Below are 18,963 nucleotides of genomic sequence, written 5' to 3' on the forward strand. Positions count from 1 at the left end.
CAAAATCTACCATTATACCCGGGTTTTGACCGGACGGGTCCCGAGTTGACTTTTGTTGACTTTTGAGGAACTGTGTAAAGATTATAGCTTTAATTATTGGAATTGATTTCTCTTGCATTACTTGATGTTATTGAGTCGATTTTGATTCGATTTGAACCGAGCGGAGGCGAATTGTAAAGGAAAAGTTATTTTAGAGGATTGAGGGCTTTTGAAGTAAGTATCTTGCCTAACGTTGTGTGGAGGAACTACCTCGTAGGGATTGATTTATTTGTACCAATTGAACTACGTGAAAGAGTATACCCGAGGTGACGAGTGTGTACACGACTTATATGTGGAAATTTGACTGTTTAGGCTCGTAGGTTCTTATGTATATTAAAATGAAGTTGTCTTATCATGTTAAATCATCCATTGCTAAATTTACCCTTACATGTCTTAATTTAATTTGATTGGTTCATGTTCTACCCTTTATTGTCAAATATACTCTTCTATGCCTTAATTGAAGTTGTTACCTCGTTTATGGCCATGTTATCTCTTCCGTAGTTGATCATCTTAATTGAAGTTATTGTCATCTCTTCCCTTGTTGACTTATTCTTATTTGAAATCATTGTTACATGTTATCTCTCTTATTGTTGAGTTGTTCTTATTTGAAGTCATTGTTACATGTTATCTCTCGTATCGTCGAGTTGTTCTTAATTGGAATCATTGTTATATGTTATCTCTCTTATCGTTGACTCATTCTTATTTGAAGTCATTGTTACATGTTATCTCTCTCATTGTTGAGTTATTCTTATTTGATATCGTTATTACACATTATCTCTCTCATTGTTGAGTTATTCTTATTTGAAACCATTATTACTTGTCATGTCTTTCATTGAGCTCATTCTTCCGTTTCTTTGTGTTTGAAATTCTTGTGTTGATTTACTTGCCATACGCTCGTGTTATTGTTATTGTTGTTGTACTCAGTATTTTTGAACCGAGGGCTATGTGTGGATGTGGTATTGAAATTGTTTTAAATGTTGTGGTATATGGGACCATGTGATGCGGGTTTTTGTATTGTGTTGTTATGTTTTTGGTACACGTGATATTATTGAGAGGATTGTCGGGGTATTCGCACGTGAGTTGTCTGTGCTATTGTTATTATTGATATTTTCAAATGCGGCGCGACAAGGCAGGCTATATATATGTGGGTTTGCGCATGTGGCGAGACAAGGCAGGAATATTATTATGTGCATGCGGCGAAACAAGGCGGGAATTTACTTTATTGTTGTGCATGTGACGAGACAAGGGGGCTATATCGGGGATGATTTGTGATGACTTATGATGGCATGGGGGAATTGTTATGATGATACTTGTGTAGTGGTGTGACTACCTTGTGTGAGTAATGCATTTTACGTTTTGTTGTATTGTTTCATATGTATCATTCGTTGTCTCTGTTCATACTTGTTGACTCGAGTTGTGATAGAACACTTGGACAAGCATACACGTAATTAATCATTCATATCGGTTTAAAAGATGAATCCTGATGTTCATGGATCATTTACACTTATTCTCGTTTATTTGCCTTTTGTGTGAGAGTTGTACTATTGGCATGTGAGTTGTCTGTGCGGTTATGAGTTATAGTTATTGTTGGCACGTGAGTTGTCCGTGCGGATATGAAGTATTGTCACTCCCTTAGCACGTGAGTTGTCCGTGTAGATATAAATTACTAATGGTATTGACACGTGAGTTGTCCGTATAGCACGTGAGTTGTCCGTGCAATTATGATTATTAATGTGAGTACAAGATGCCAAGTGATTAGAGTTCATGACTTGGGACCCGCGAATTGTGGTGATGAGGTGTGGTACCTCGGGAAAGTTCTTTTATAAATCTTGTGTGAATGCGATTGTTTATTCGGTTGCTACATGTTTTCCCTTACTTGGTTTCACCGGACTTTGTCTGTATTCAGCTTACTCTAAGGTGTTATTACCTCTTTGTTCCTTGTTTCTAATTGTTGCTTCTAGTTTTCTATTGCAAGTATTGTTGTCGTTTTACCATGCTTAGCTTTATATTGATATTGTCCCCTGCTAGTTTCATATTTATACTTATATAGGTTATTATGTCTAGTAGGTATCTTGACTGTTCCTCGTCACTACTCCACCGAAGTTACTCTTGATACTTACTGGGTACCGCCGTAGTGTACTCATGCTACGCTTTCTGCATATTTTTGTGCAGATCCAGGTACTTCATAGTTTGTTGATCGTTAGCTAGTTGATCGGGTATTGCTGTGGAGACTCAAGGTATACCTGTCGTCGCATTCGCAAGCCTCGGAGTCACCTTCTGAAATTTTTCTTGTACTATTTATTTCTATTTTGGAACAGTTGTACTTAGAAATTTTCAAGTGAACTCAGTAGATCTTTTGACTTGTACTACCGGTTTTGGGATATTGTATCATGTAGGGATTGTTGGTTTTATATATAAATATATGGTTTTGGTTTAATGGTTGTTTTAGTTAAATTATGTCATTTGATTCAATAAGTGTTAGGCTTGCAATCACGACATCCTACGGAGGAAAATTGGGGTCGTGACACATTATCAATCATATTTTGCAATCTCAAACTCTCAATATCTTTGCAGCTCTTATGCCTCCAAACGTCGTCATTAAAGAGAATGAAAGCTATTTTGCCAATCTCTTTTGGAGACAAAGAGAAGGCAAAAATAAATATCATTGGTGCTCTTTGAGCAATGTGTGTTTTCCTAAGAATGAGGGAGGTTTGGGCTTTAAAAATTTGCAAAATATTTGTAACTCCTTCAATGCTAAGAGATGGTAGAGGTTTAGGACAAAACATTCTCTGTGGGCAGAATTCTTAAAAGCTAAGTATCGTGCAATCCCTTCTAAAGTTATTAGCTCCAAAGACTCTAATGCATGAAAGAATCTTCTAACCATCAAAGAGAAAATGGACAATATCATAAGCTGGATGATTAATAATGGTAACTCACTCTTTTGGTGGGACGGCTGGACTGGCCAAGGGTCATAAATTCTCTTATTTCTCCTGCCATTAAATCTGGGAATGAGAAAGTCAAGGATTACATTGATGATCATGCTTGAGACCTTGACAAAGTGAGAAATATTATCCTTGATAGCGTCACTAATATGGTTAATGAGGTAAATATTGGGAATGGACTTCTTAAAGACCACGCTACTTGAAAAATTACCCCCAATGAAATCTTCTCTTATGCCTCGGCATATGAAGAACTAAGATTGAAAAATAACAAAATTCTAATTTCTCTAGAATTTGGATCAAAGAACTTCCCTTTAAAATTTCTTTCTTCATGTGGAGACTTGTAAAGGGAGGACTTCCATTGGATGATAATATGAGTAGGTTTGGGGTCAATTTATCATCAAGTTGCTCATGTTGTAGGGTTCCAAAAGTTAAAACTGCAAATCATGTCTTTGCCAACAGTAACATAGCAAAGAAGGTCTAGCATCAGATAGCTACCCCTTTGGAAATTCACATCAATGGAACCAGCCTTACAAACTATCTTTGGCATGGTGGAACTCTATACCAAATAACAAAGCTCGCCAATTTATTTTTTGAATTACTCATAGTATATTATGTTGGGAGATATGGAAGACTAGGTGTACTAAGAAGTATGATCAGAAAACCACTTCTGTTTCTAAAATTTGCCACCAAATACTTTTTCAAATTAAAGTGACAATGGGCAAAAAAATTCAGTAAATGAGAGATAGTTGGAATTGGAGTTGAGTATGTAATATTGCAGAAAATTACAAGCCTAAAAATCAGTAGCCTCATGGTACATTGGTTGAGACCACATGGTAACAACTGGAAGTTCAATACAAATAGCAGCTTCATGACCAATCAAAGAAAAGGTGGAGCAGGTGGAATTGTTAGAAATATAAGTGGAAACATGACTATGGCCTTTGCCTATCCTACTCAGTTCTACACTAACAACTTTAGTGAAGCTCAGGTTGCGGTTATTCGTATTACTTGGTGTTGTGATCAACAATTTGATAGTTTGGAACTAGACATGGACTCAATGATTATTGTTCAATTGATTCAGGGATCCGTTAAACCTCCCTGGTCACTGCATAATTTGATTGAGAATATCCAAAAGAAAATGAACCAAAGAAATATTCAAGTGAATCACTGCATTAGGGAAGACAATGAGGTTATAGATGCTCTTGCCAAATATGCAACAACCATCTCTGATGAAAGAATTTTGTACACAGAGAATGATCTCCCAGGTAAAGCTAGAGATCCTCTAAGAATGAACAAGCTTCACCTCCCCAACTTCAGAAGGAAAACAAAGAAGCATTCCACCTGGTACTATGATCCTTCATGAACTGTATCATACTTCATGGGGAGGTGCAACATTATCATTTTTTCTATATTTAAAGAACTACTCACATTTTTCATCTCTAAAGGCCAAGGCCATCAAATTTAGTAGGAAGTATTTTCCTAATCTCCTAATATTTTTATAAATGGTTATCTAGGCAAAGCCCCTCCTTTGTTTTCCCTTGAAGTCCCTTTTAACTTTTGAGGTAAGGTTATATGCCCCCTCGTTGTAATCTTCTCTTTCAAATAATTTACAAGATAGGGGTCCAGGGGTCTAGGCCAAACCCACTACCACCACTGAAGGTGAAAGTCTCGGTGGATGGATTATATATAAAATAAAAAACAAAAACAAAGACGTCACTCAAGTTGCATCTTAACATGATTGATATTCCTAGTAAATCTGTTGGTTTCTCCCTTCACAAAGATTTTATAGATTAGAAGTACTACATACTAGAAATATATTGTAGACAGAGGCCCTCAAGACTCTAATTCAAAGTTTGGACCCCTATTTATTTTTTATTTATGTTTTGCCCGAAAAAATGTTAAGTGGTGATTTAAGTTTGATCAGGGGCTATTTTAAAAAATTTAAAACTTCTAGGGCAAACTTAAAATTCAGCAAATAAATCAAAACAAATTCTTCCTCAAGCTTGAGCATTAACTAGCAGCTTCTCCACTCTACTTCTTCTTCATTGTCTACGTTTTGATAGTAAATTTGATTGATTCAATTGTTGAAGTTGATGTTGTCTCTTAGAATTTTAAAGTTAACCATTGTATTCACTATATGTGAAAGAACTTGAGCTTGAAACTTGAAGGAGAAGAACAAAACCCCATTAAAACTCATTTTGAAGCTTGGTTGGGAGATTGGATTTTGTGAAAATGTTTGGATTGGGTGTTGATACAAGAGATTGGGTCCATCTGGGAGAGTTTATATCTCAATTTTGAGGAAGTTTGGTGAAGATTTAAAATGATTTTGGATGAAATTTTAAATTTGAGCTTGGGTTGAAGATGAACAGTTCAGATTTATGTTGTCTACAAATTGCATTTCCTTTTAATAAATTTTAACTCGGTCTATGTACGTTATTATAAATAGTCTATTGATTTATTGTAAATTGAATTTAGCATCAAAGGTTCTAAATGTGCTTATGTTGCTAAATGAATTCAACTTCCTTTTTTTGGAAACTCAAAGGAAAAGTGCTAAATGAATTTCAAAGATTCTAAAATGATAGATAATGCTCCTCATCTGTACGCTACTATGACAAAACATATGATTCAACAATCATGAAAACTCGTCAGCAGTGTCTAGTGCTTCAACCAAACTTATAGTGATTCTAACTTCTATACTAAGCGATCTGAGATTAGGTATTTTCCAGAAGATATGTTGAACTCAAATTAGGAATTTTCCTGAAAGCATTTGAAATTTATGCGTTGCCGCTTTAGAATTCTTCTGAGTGGTCTTTCACAAGTCGAAATATTGGTAAATTAAGAGATAAAACTTCTCCATTTTTAAAGAAACAAACTTTATTTTAAACGTACAGATGGCTTAACAATAGACTACTGATTTATTATAAACTACAATATAAAAATAGTTTTTAAATAAATAAATAATATTTTATTAAGAAATGTGACATTCTAAAGTATAAAAATTAAAATTGATGACTAAACAATATGTTAACAACATAAAATTGGTGACTTAAATATAATGATAATCTAAAATATGATAATTAATAAGTAATATTAACATATGTTGATGAAAAGGTTGTGATGACTTGTTATGAATTATTTGGCAAAATACATAAACAAATACTTAAAATTGGCCTGAGATGTCAGTTAAACACTCCAATCTTTGAAAAAGATGAAATCTTTTCGGCTCTATAAAGCTAAATTGTGTTCAAAATCTGAAAATATTTTCTCGATTTCATGGTGATGACGGCTATGGAGGCGACAGATTCAAGGTTATATTTCTATTTATTTTACAGTAGTGGTGATTATGTTTATGTGAAAAGTGTAAGAGGGACGGGAGGAGATCACAATTAAAAGAGGAAGAATGGGGTTGAAAACGTGGGGGAGGGGCTGGGAAGGAAGAAGAAGAATGGGGGTGGGAGTTGTTGTTATACGGTTAAAATAAGGAAAAAGTTAAAAATACATCACTAATGACACATGCCAACGTCTAATTCGTTCATTTGACGCAATTGTAAGGCACGTATTAATTGTAAGGAGCGAGTTGAGGTGTCTAGATGGTCACTTGGTAAGTTGGAGTATTTAACTGACAGATGAAGCAAGTTTAAGTATATGTTTATGTATTTAGCGTTATAATTATGTTAACAACTTGAGAGTGGTGACATAACTATATGTGAACAACATGAAATGTTCTTTAACTATATTGCAATAGGTAACTAAACTCTATGGCAACAAAATGAAATGGGCACCATAGCTATATTACGAACGCTACAGTATCTAAGGATTATAATATACACACTTGTAATGTTAAGATTTATAACGAACGACTCGTAACATCTCAATAATAGTAACATTGATTTGATATCTCATTAACATATTATTAAATCATCATTTATTAATAAAAAATTATCATTTTCAATAAGGAAAATGCGTACTTAGAGGCTTTTAAGGGGGAGTGGCAGTTTGAAGTCTAGATGTTGATAATAAACTAAGCACGTAATTTAGTATAAACTAAAATCAACATAAGCACATTTAAGTCGTTTAATATAGACTTAGTTAAAATATATTATAGATCACTATATACTTTTAAAACTTGTCATGAAAAGATATGACCGGGAGCAATTTACAAGGTGTCGCTTCAGCCTTTTTAGAGTTCATAACATAAAATCTAAAGTTCTAATTAGCAGATATCTAGATTTAATAGGTTAGTCCAAATTACAACTACCGTAAAAGATGTCTGTCGCATTTATAATACCCACTGCCACTAGCAGTGGCTCATACTCCCTCCGTTCAAAAAGAGTGTCTACTAATTTTTTTTTTCTTTCAAAATAAGTGTTCACTTACCAAATCAAGAAAGAATTAATCTTTATTTTTAAAGATTTTATTACCAAAATGGTGTTGAATTACAAAGCATTGGCGACTGAGAGTTGGACAATAGCCCCAACACTTCAGTCAGACTCACGATAAAAATAAACTATATGCTAAACTACCAAAGCAAACTACTTATTACTTACGTAGGACAGAAATTAAAACTTGCCAACCAATTAGCTACTTTGGGTTTCTTACTATCTCTAAAATACACCTCTTGGATTATCTACTTGATCATTAACTCCACATGTTGTTTGTCTTGAAATACTCTCATGTTCCTCTCCCTCCATATAGAGTAGACTGCAGCTACAAAAAACATTCTATACACCTCTGCTCTAGCACTCCTTCCATTAGTAAAACTGATTGACCATTGTGGCTCATCATCCTAGTTCTTAGGCCTTCTGTTAATACCTTGCCATTTGAGAAACTTCTGTCAGACTTAAGCAGACAATTCACATGCGAAGAACAAATATGAGTCGTTTTCAATCTTCTGGCCACACAAAGGACACACTGTATCGCTAGTCATACCCCATTTACTTAGTCTATCCCTTGTATAAAGCTTGCCATGGACTGCTAATCTTAGCACGAAGATCCATTTAGGAAATCTAAGGTTATTACATACCATTTTCCTCCGGGCCGCCTTTGGAAACTCACCTCTTAGTCTCTGGTAAAATTGTCTTGAAGAGAACTGATCCATATTGTAGATATCAGTTAGTTCATATCCTGCTTCTATATTGTACTTTGATACCTTCATAATCTTCTGAATGATCTATGAAGTCTGTTTTGGAATGTCCTCCAGGAAGTTCCTATTAGCCCCTATAATAACAATTTGTTAATAGCAGTTTTGTTTCAAGCTGTGATGTCTAGAATGTTTAGGCCCCCAACATTTGTAGGTTGACATAGTCTGTCCCAGACTAATAAAGCTTTCTTTGAAAGTTCAACACCACCGGTCCACAAAAAAATCTTCTACATGTAGCTTCTATGATCCGCACAACTCTCTTAGGGAGCACAAAGTTCTGAGCCTAAAAGACTTGTATAGAGAATAAGATAGATTTGATGAGTTGTGCTCTACCAGCATATGACAGAAACTTGGTAGTCCGGGATTTAATTCCATGCAGAATCTTATCTAGCAGAGGCTTACATTGTACACATGAGACTCTTTTGGAGCTAATAGGAACCCTTAAATATCTTAAGGGGAGTTGTCCTTTAGTGAATATGCCTCCAAAGTAGACAATTGCCCTTATTTATGTATCCCTAAAAGTCTTTTAAATAACTCCAATTTTCTATGATATTATTAAATAGGTTCAACATTTGGTTATTCGAAGTTTGACTGCAATTCAAATTTTTGCCATTCCATATTTGTCTATGGATGCAAAATTTGGCACACTTATGGTTTGGTACAGGGAGTGTTTATTTAATTATTGCAATATGTTCATACTAGTTAATATGAGTGTCAATGGTTCTGTTCGGTTCGGCTAGTTATTTTATAAACTTTATATCATACCAATTTTTTGGTTACTCTATTTTGTATAATCAAAATTAGACTTTTTGAAATCGTCCCGATCATCTCGATTTCTCTTCGGTATTTGTGTGATTCGGTTAATTTTCAGTAATTTTGTTAAAATGTTATGTATGGGTCGCTAATAGAAGTTAAAACGCGATAAGATACGTACTTACTTAGGATTTCAGCAAAACTCTCTATACATTTAAAGGCGATGAATTAAGGGAATATGAAAGATAGCCGGAATAGAGATTTATCTCACTATTCTACTACAACATAAGAGAAATTAAGCAAAGATAAAATAAATATAGATCACACGAGTTGGAATATATTAATTAAAATTGGACTCAAGAATAGAGTCTATTAAAAGATTAAATATCAAATAAGAAAAATCTAAATCATATGAGAGAAAATATATTCAATACTTATGGTTTGCCGCTCAAGATCGCTAGAATACATGTGGCATGGTACTCAAGATGCTAGCTAGAATTAATTTAGTTTCAATTGGACTAGTATAATAGGCTTGAGAGTTGAGACTTTAGGTTTTAATTACTTGTTGGCCGTAAATGTTTTCACAATCACAAAGGCCAAGGAAAATTGATATTTTGTTATTTTTAAAACTTGATATATAAAATATATTTTTCTTATCTAAAATTATTTGGTACATTTCGGTATTTTTTCAGTTTATTTTTGTAAAATTAAAAATCTACCATAATTATCGGTACGAATATAAATTTATATAAAAACCTAAAGTTTATAAAAATAAACCCAATAATCGATACGATACTGCTCGATTTAGTTGGTTTTTAGAGATCCATTGACATCGCTACTAGTTAATGTTAAGTGTTAAATGACCAAGTTCCATATGTCAAGTTAAAATACAAAAATTTTAATTAGGGGTAGTTTAGTTAAATTATTTATTCCCTTTTTAGGAGTTTATATTTTCTTAAGATGTGTTTAAATGGGTAGTAGGGGTTACAATGGTTCGGTTCGGATGGTTATTTTAAAAAATTTGAACCATACCAATTTTTTGGCTATTCTATTATGTATAAGCAAAATTAAACTTTTTGAAAACGTCCCAATCATGTCGGTTTCTTCGGTATCGGTACGGTTCGGTTAATTTTCGGTATTTTTTAAAATGTCATGTAAAAGTCACTAGTAAAAGTAGAATGCAATAACGTACATACTTTTATAGGACTTAGCAAAACTGTCTAGACAGTTTTACTGTTTAAATGGTTGTGAATTATGAAAACATAAATGTCACGACCCAAAATCCAACTAGTCGTGATGGCACCTAACCCAACCCGTTAGGTAAACCAATTACCAACTATCCAATTTCAATAATAATTATTAAAATAATTTAAGTGAATAAAGGTCTTAATCTTATACAATCCCCAAGAACTTGTAGTACAAATCATGAGATTCTAAGAATAGAGTTTACAAAGTAGAAATGAAATAAATACATAGTCTGTTTGAATAGTACATAAACAGAACTTTTATAAATCTAAGGCTACCATGAACAAGAGGCAGCTACAACAAGAACGCAGGTACATCTTCAAATCCCGCAACCATCGAGCACAGCAATAACAGCAGCCAACATTTGCATGCAATGTGCAAAAGTGTAGTATCAGTACAACCGACCCCGTGTACTGAGTAAGTAGCAAATCTAGCCTTAGGTTGAAAGTAGTGATAAGCTTCTACTAAGGTCGGGTCCAAAACAAATAGTCCACAACAGTCCATAACAATATAAAACAAATAATACCAGAAGTAACTCAAAGATAAAATGCTTAGCAAAATCATGATTTCAAAAATAATAGTTCTCCCTTTCAAGTACATCAGTGAAAACCCAAATCGTTTACCGAAGTTGCCAAAAATATGAATAAGTTTGAAAACAATAATTTTTCCCAAAAATCCTTTCAATAATAATTGAGATGTTTCATTTTTCTTCTATATAACCCGTGTAAAAACAAATGCATCATTATGCCCATCTCTCAAAAATATGTAAAAATCATCAATGATGTGATGCAGTACAGCATGAGAAAAATACATCTCTATGCATGTATGTCATGTGTGCATGCCAATACGATGCAACTCAATGATAAAATCATAAATAGCCCCTCGGGCAGACCTCACAATCACTCATATACAGCCCCTCGGACTTACCTCACAATCAATCGTAAACAGCCCCCGAGCATACCTCACAATCACCCATGCCTCCCAGTCACTCAGCACTCGGCACTCGCACTCAGTAGGTACCTGTGCTCACTGGGGGTGTGTACAGATTTCGGAGGGGCTCCTTCATCCCAAGCGCTATAATTTGCGCGGACAACTCACGTGCCGCACGGACAACTCACGTGCTATAATAATATCTAGATCCGCACGGATAACTCACGTGCCATAATAAGCCAATAAGGCCTGCTGCAGGCGGGCAACCCCGATCCATATAATAGTAATAATATATATATAACCAACATGGCCTGTTGCGGCGTGCAACCCGATCCCAAAAAAATATCCTCACAATCAGGCCCTCAGCCTCCCTCAGTCATAAATCTCTCCAATCACTCTCTCTCATGGGCTCGCAATATCATGAGAATAGCCCAAAAATGATGATATAATGTATCAATGAATAACAACAGAGATTGAGATATGATATGTAATGAAATGAATATGACTGAGTATGAATTTTCAATTTAAAACAAATAATTTACAACAATATGACCTCTGCGGGTCCCAAAATACTGGCACATAGCTTCAACATAATTTTTAATATGATTTTCAGCTCAATTTCTTTGACACATAAAACCGCATGGAGAATGCAAGGATTATTTAACTATAAAATTCCACAGAAATAATTATGTCATAATTTATATAGTGCACGCCCACACGCCCGTCACCTAGCATGTGTGTCACCTCCCAACGATTCACATAATACATATATTTACGGTTCATACCCTCAACTCCAAGATTAGAAGAGTTACTTACCTCGAACAAGCCAAATCAAATGCCGAGCAAGCTAAACAATGCTCCAGAAAATCCATTATGCGCGTATCCACTTCCAAACGGCTCGAATCTAGTCACAATTAATTTGATCCAGCCCATGAAAATTATAGAAATTTATACTATATCAAAATACTAATATTTTTCAAAATATCCGAAATTACGTCCCAAAAATTACCCGTGGGGCCCACGTCTCGGAATCTGACGAAACTCATAAAATACGACAACTCATCCAATTACAAGTTCAACCATACTAATTTCACTCAAATCCGACTACAAATCGGTATTCAAACTTGAAAAATTCGTTTCGTGACATTATAGAAATTTCCTTCTATTTCTCTTGAAGATTCAATAATCTTACACCAAACATGAAGATTAATTCATGAAATATAACCACAAGGAAGTCAAGAACACTTACCCCAAGTTGTTTGAAAAAATTTCTCTCCAAAATCGTCCAAACCGTGCTTCAAAATCCGAAAATTGGTGAAAATGTCGAACCCTCAAACTTAAAGGATTCTGTCTAGTCGATCCGCACCTGCGGACAAGATTTGTGCACCTGCGCCTCCGCTTGTGTGAGCAAAATGTCGCATTTGCGGACTTCACTTGCATGCCCAGTTTTCACTTCTGCGAGCATCCGTCCGCATCTACGCTCACGCAGGTGCGAAATTTTCCCTCGCACCTGCGACCAATGCCTCACAGCCCTCTGCCCGCATCTGCGCTCCTTCTCGCGCAGGTGCGATTCCGCACCTGCGAAGCTCCTTCCGCACCTGCGCACCTCGCTTCAACGCACCCCTGCTCGCACTTGCGAGCTCGCACCTGCGACTACTTCTCCGCAGGTGTGATTACACCAGAAGGCTTCAGTTCCAGCAGTCTTCCAAATTTAAAAATCAATCCGTTAACCATCTAAAACTCACCCGAGGCCCCCGGGACCTCAATTTACTATATCAACAAGTCCCGTAACATAATACAGACCTACTCGAGGCCTCAAATCATACCTAACAACATCGAAACGACGAATTACACCTCAATTCAAAATCAACGATCTTTGAACTTTTAAATTTTACGTCTTGTGCCGAAACACATCAAATCAATCCGGAATGACTTCAAATTTTGCATACAAGTCACATTTCATATTATGGGCCTATTCCAATTTCCAGAATCAGATTCCGACCCCGATATCAAAAAGTCAACCCCCCCGGTCAAACTTCCCAAAAATCTAACTTTCGGCATTTCAAGCCAAATTCCACTACGGACCTCCAAATAATTTTTCGGATACGCTCCTAAGTCCAAAATTACCATACGGAGCTATTGGAATCATTAAAACTCCATTCCGGGGTCATTTACACATAAGTCGACATCCGATCACTATTTTAACTTAAGCTTTAAACCTTGGAACTAAATGTTCCAATTCATTCCAAAACCTCACCGAACTCGAACCATTTACCTCTATAATTCACACAACAACTGTAAAGTATAATTTGAGTAGTAAAGGAGAAAACAGAGTTGTAATACTCAAAACGACTTGCCGGGTCGTTACAATAAAAGATGGGCAGAGTATAGATCCATCAACTACTCTATCGCTGCGTAAAAGAAATTACGCAAAGACAAAGAAAAGATAAACCACACAAGTCAAAAGATATTAACCAAGTCGAGACTTAAAAATAAAGTCTATAGAATATTAAATACTCAAAAAAGATAAATCTAAATCATACAAAATGAAATATATTCAATACATTGTAGTTTGCCACTCATAATCGTTAGAATACTTTGTGTCTTCCTGTTGAATATGCTGGAAATAATTTAGTCTCAGTAGGAGTAACATAATAGGTTTGGGCATTAGGATTTTGATCTTAATTACTTGTTGGCTTGTAACAATTTTTATAATTCCATGACCCAAGGAAAAATTTAGTACTTTATTATTTTTAACTTAATATATAAATATATTTTTCATATGTAAATTTATTCGGTACGGTTCGGTATTTTTTCGGTTTATTTTTATAAAATAAAAGACATACTTTAATTATCAATACGGTTGTAAATTTATATAAAATTCTATAATTTTATTAAAAAAAATTTAAAAATCAGCACGGTATGATCGATTTAGTCTGTTTTTAAATATGAGACCGTTAATGGATAGTGGGCATTTATTTTGAACTGAAGGGAGTATAACTTTTAATTTGGATTTGTTTTATTTTATGGAGTAATATATTTTCAGCTTCTTTATTTTTTTCTCCAGACAGTCCATAACCTCCTTCCTGCTCAACGCCACCCACATGGTTCGTTCCATCTTCAAATCGTTTCTAAATCTTACAAAACCCGTCGCTACCATCTCCATACTACCACCTCATTCAATCTCCATTCCTACCACAAATCCAACATCAAGAATCTACCTACCAGTTGGCAACAGAATTCAACAATCATTATTTAATCCACCCCTTCAAATTCAAGAATATGGGTCGGCTAAATACAGCACCAATAATAGCAATGGAACTGTTGATACGGGTCTTGTTGGTGGGAAAGAATACTTGTTGATGTCAGATGAGGAGTTGATGAGGCAATGCGAAATGGACACTTTCAAGGCTTCAGGTCCAGGTGGACAACACCGCAACAAGCGTGAATCTGCTGTTCGTTTGAAGCATAACCCTACTGGGATTGTTGCTCAGGTTTTAGTTTTTATTTTTTTGGTGAAAATTTTTATGACCCATTTTTGGATTTTGAACTGAAATTTGCTATTTTTTTTGGGTATTTGTGTGTTGAGTTTAATTTCTGTGCTTGGAACGTATGAAAAATATTGAATATTTTAGAATAAATGATAAGTGATCTCATTTAACAGGTTAAATTATACTGATGGTGTAAAAAGTTCATTTCACTGTCCGTGTGTATAACTTAAATCCTTGTGTATTTGGGGTTCATTTTAGGCTGTGGAGGATAGATCCCAACACATGAATCGTGCCTCTGCTTTAACTCGTTTACGAGTGTTACTGGCTCTTAAAGGTATTCATTTCATCACTTAGTTGTTTCCACTAATATCAAATTACAGATTTGCTTGATTATTTTAAACATTGCATTTTAACATGGTTTGAGGTTTCATATAACTGATCCCAACTTGTTTGGTACTGAGACGTTGTTGTTGTTGTTGCTGTTGTTTTATTTGAAGATTTCTCTATTAGAGTTACTTTTCAACCATTACTTTAATATTTGCTCCACAACCAGTGATTTATTATACAAGTCAAATTAAAATCTTAAACTCTGTGCCATGTCAAATGCATTGTACAAAAAGTGAGTACAATTTTTTGTCTAATCAGCGTGTACTATTTCCTTGTACCTCTAGTAACTTTGAGTTCTGTGATTAAGTGTGCGACGTGGAATTTTAACTGTATCAAGTGAGGAGCTTGGAGTGCACTGTTGAGTTAGCAGAGTTGTGCCGGGACAACTAGTTGTACTTATGACACCCAAATAAAAGAGCTAGAGCAGAGGGAGACCTACCTAATACACTGCACTAGAGAGGAGACCTAATGAGAAATCGTGTACTATTTCTTTTTCTTGGTGAAATGCGTCCACTTTCCTTGTTTTGAGGCAGATTTTTTCCTCGCACCCACTAAACCATATTTCTGAAATTGGCTTGTTTAGGTGCAAATTCCCAGATCTTCAGAGCTTTAGTGTCTTGAGTTCTATGTTGCCACAAAATAGAACTGAAAGGCTTTACGGGTTGGCCGTTGACTAGGAATATAGAGAAGCAATAAAAGAAAGAGACAGGGTTTCCTAATGGATGAATGGGTGAAAAGTTGTTGGAAAATAAGGGTATTAATACAAAGATAAAAATAAGCACATAACTGTGTTATAGTTGAAACCACACCTTATTTGATGGAAATTTCTCAATTTATCTTGTGCCACTCTGGAATCGGGCTGCAGGCTTACTTTATATGTTTAAGCTCATAAGCATAATGTTGATGCGGCTCTACATCTAGATGATGATCTAGAAAGCTTACGTTTTTATTATTTTCATCTAGTTAGGAACAACATCGATCTTGATACATATACACCTCCTCAAGAGCTGCTTCAAATTCTTCCCGCTAAATCAACAATCAGGGGTTCAGATTGCGGCCCGCAGATTGGACCAAAGAATCCTAAGTTTGCTTTGGTATACTTTTCCTCCTTCATGTCTTTGATAAAATTTAAATCTTATGCAAGATGTTTACTTTATGTTTCTTCTTTAATCCATAGGGAATGCAAGCTTTACTAGATCTAATTTTTGCTGTTGAGGGCTCGGTAGCAGATGCTGCTAAGAAGTTGGGGTATGTATTTGTGTAATTTGCATCAAACTGTTGTTGATGTTTTGGCGGATGCGCTTTTGTTAGTGGGTCAAAAGAAACTAAAAATAATAAGTAGCTATTTTCTAGCAAAGTAGCTCAAACTTGTTCCACTTAATAGTTTTACTATATCTTTCCACTAGGTTGGGAATTCCATATATCGTTGTTTAACAAGCCAGGCTTCCTGCGTAGATCCCTTCAATCTCGTACCGTAATGTGGGCAGCAGAGTGCTTACTATACATTTGTTTTGCTGAACTTTCTGGCAGGTTGAGCACTGGGGCTTTATCAAGATTGTTATTATCTGATGATAATCTCAGAATGGCGGTGAACGAGTTCAGAATATCCAAGGTATGGATGCATGCCTTTAATAAATCTTTTAGCTCATAGGTATTGGAACTTGGTTTCTTATTTAATTAATTGTAAGTATATCATTATAATCTCCAGCTCGTACTAAATGTCCACTATTATGTTCTTGTACACGATCAGTTTAAATCACCTGTAGAGATATAGGCATCAGCCTAAAAGTGGAATTGTCAAGTAGGGTACGTAAAGGGGAATTGGAATATCACTGCTGCCGTGTCCTCCATGAAACAGATCTCTCTTCTCACAGTTTGTCTTTGTGTTGGAGAGACACCACATGGTCCTTTTGGGGGTTGGTTTTCTGCCTTTAGAAGCTAAAAACTATGCCAAACTCGGGGGTTTGTTAAGATGAGTAATGGTTAGAGATGGTTAAGGTTGAATTGCATTAGAAAGAGGTTTGTTAGATTATTTAGGGTTCTAAACATATCGACCCTAGGTATCAGTCTTATGTCCTTAAGCTAGTATATCATAATGTTGTACTTTGTCATAGTATTCCATCACTGCATGGTGGTCTTTTAAAACTCTGTAATCTAAACGTCAAGATTATTCTTTTTCTTCTTGGACAAGGACGGATTTGTTTGGAGAAAGGTTTGAAACCGTGACCTATATTCACAATAACTCCACAGACTAAGGCAACACGAGCGCACCCTGCGTGGGATGCCTAAACTTCAAGAATTCATAGTATCATTTATTTATAGAATATTTTATATGCAATCTTATGCACAGTTGTATACTACTTTAGACTATAAAATGTAAAGACGAGTATCTTCAAGACTATGAAAAGTAAAGGCATCTGTATCTTCCCAAAAGTTTTCTGAAAGGTCATATAACATTTTGTGCTTTATCCTCTTTTTCTCTAAAAGACAGATATGACCACTCACCACGCCAAAAAGAAGGTTTGTCGATCTACTTCAAGCTACCAAACTAGAAAGGAGGAAATAAGTTAAAACGGGAACATGCAAATCTAGCAACTTGAATAAGAATATATTTTTTATGCTTCTAGTCTTCTACCATTTCAGTATTGAAATTTAGTAACCTATTAAATCTTCTACACACTTGCATAAGTTCCGATTTCAATACTGAAATGGAATAATTAATAAGCTTTTCTTGCTGGTCATGTAAATGTGCAGGGTATGAAGCCTCTGAAATAGGACTCCTTCGTACTATTTGCTCTTCATTTCCATTTGAGATGTCAAGCTTCAGGAGATAATGCTGGAGACATGTTTGAATAAACAATGTCTGCTTAATGATAATTTTTGTGGAAATGAAGTGTTGCTGCTGATTCTGATATGCTTGGCATTAGGTCTGCTGCGCTGGAAAAGTGCTGCAAGTTTTTATTGTAAATTCCCTTTTCTTCTAGTTTTCATTGCTTTTATGTGTTAGCCTACATAATGGATCAATGTAGAAAAGGATATTGGTGTATATTTGAGATTTCTGCTAGGGATAATGGCTGTACGCCTTTACCACGTATACGCTGCTTCGGCGTACGTATATTTTTTTTGTTAACTTCTCTGGTTGTCTTATCTTTATGTCAAATTGACGAAAAGAAAGAGGCTATCTTTATTGAATTTTAAAAAGAAAAAGAAAACAAAATGAGATTTGACGTATTGTTTTTGGATTTAACCTTTTTTAATGCCGGTGGAATTTTTTCTCATCTGCCTATCACCCTACTCAATGCTAGAATGGTGCATTATCACGACGGTGGAATTTCTTCTAAAACTCAACTTAATTTCCACTTTCACTTACCTCCGTTTCTTCACCCTATTAATTTAGAGGAAACTACGCCATATACCTACAAAACAATAAAAAATTATCTGTCTTTACCCATTTTAAAACTAATTGCAAAAACTACCTACCCTACAGAATCATATTACCCACCTAAATCATGAAAAGCCTCTCTCTTCTTTATTACACAACCCTAACTTCTCCAAATCTCTTCTTCTTATTCATATGTAGTAGGGGTAATTTAGGGGAATGGAATGCTACAGGTGAAGTCAGATGAACGAACATGGCAAACTAATCATGATTGTCGATGGTTACGCTGAAACTTATGATTTATATCGGAGGCTTGCATATCGTGTTTGAAATCATGCTGGTGTTAAAATTTAGTTATCACTGTAAACATTATTCTCAACTTGAAGTATTTCGGTGGAGATTTAATCTGATTTGAATAAGAAATTACAGCTAAACGCTTGAAAAACACAAATTAATTTTTGATGATTTATTGATGTTTGAAATAATTTTTGACTGAATTTTGTTCGGATTGTTGTTTGAAAGTTGTGGTTAAATTTCACTTTATTGAAGTTGATTTTTGAATTTTAAGTTGAAATTGAGTTGGACTAGCGAAGAAGACGAATTTATATTGTATATCGAAATATAATATTGTATATTGTATTGGTATACAATAATTAATTC

The 18,963-nt window shown here is 35.1% G+C and overlaps 3 protein-coding genes across 3 annotated transcripts in view; 2 read left to right on the forward strand and 1 right to left on the reverse strand.

Annotated features, from left to right (window-relative positions):
* The window catches only part of LOC104114923 (large ribosomal subunit protein P1-like), a 146,656-nt gene that overhangs the window by 4,506 nt on the left and 123,187 nt on the right, over positions 1 to 18,963 (reverse strand). The window lies entirely within an intron of this gene.
* LOC138906949 (uncharacterized) lies at positions 3,790 to 4,341 on the forward strand. Its single transcript, XM_070196613.1, has one exon. It carries the CDS (start codon positions 3,790 to 3,792, stop codon positions 4,339 to 4,341), a length of 552 nt encoding a protein of 183 aa, XP_070052714.1.
* LOC104098975 (uncharacterized) lies at positions 14,078 to 18,054 on the forward strand. The gene is made up of 6 exons (XM_009605830.4): positions 14,078 to 14,540; positions 14,796 to 14,871; positions 15,888 to 16,018; positions 16,102 to 16,172; positions 16,455 to 16,536; positions 17,679 to 18,054. The coding sequence occupies exons 1-6, from the start codon at positions 14,151 to 14,153 to the stop codon at positions 17,697 to 17,699; spliced, it is 771 nt and encodes a 256-aa protein (XP_009604125.1). The 5' UTR covers positions 14,078 to 14,150; the 3' UTR covers positions 17,700 to 18,054.

This window comes from Nicotiana tomentosiformis, chromosome 3, assembly GCF_000390325.3.
Source record: "Nicotiana tomentosiformis chromosome 3, ASM39032v3, whole genome shotgun sequence".
In the NCBI taxonomy this organism is placed as follows: Eukaryota; Viridiplantae; Streptophyta; class Magnoliopsida; order Solanales; family Solanaceae; genus Nicotiana; species Nicotiana tomentosiformis.

Bases quoted from the DNA above. Each gene is read 5' to 3' on its own strand.
- LOC138906949 (XM_070196613.1), top strand. From the start codon at position 3,790: ATGGTACATTGGTTGAGACCACATGGTAACAACTGGAAGTTCAATACA.
- LOC104098975 (XM_009605830.4), top strand. From the start codon at position 14,151: ATGGTTCGTTCCATCTTCAAATCGTTTCTAAATCTTACAAAACCCGTC. The intron at 14,872-15,887 runs GTATTCATTTCA...ATTTTCATCTAG, and splicing joins AGTGTTACTGGCTCTTAAAG to TTAGGAACAACATCGATCTT. The intron at 16,537-17,678 runs GTATGGATGCAT...GTAAATGTGCAG, and splicing joins ACGAGTTCAGAATATCCAAG to GGTATGAAGCCTCTGAAATA.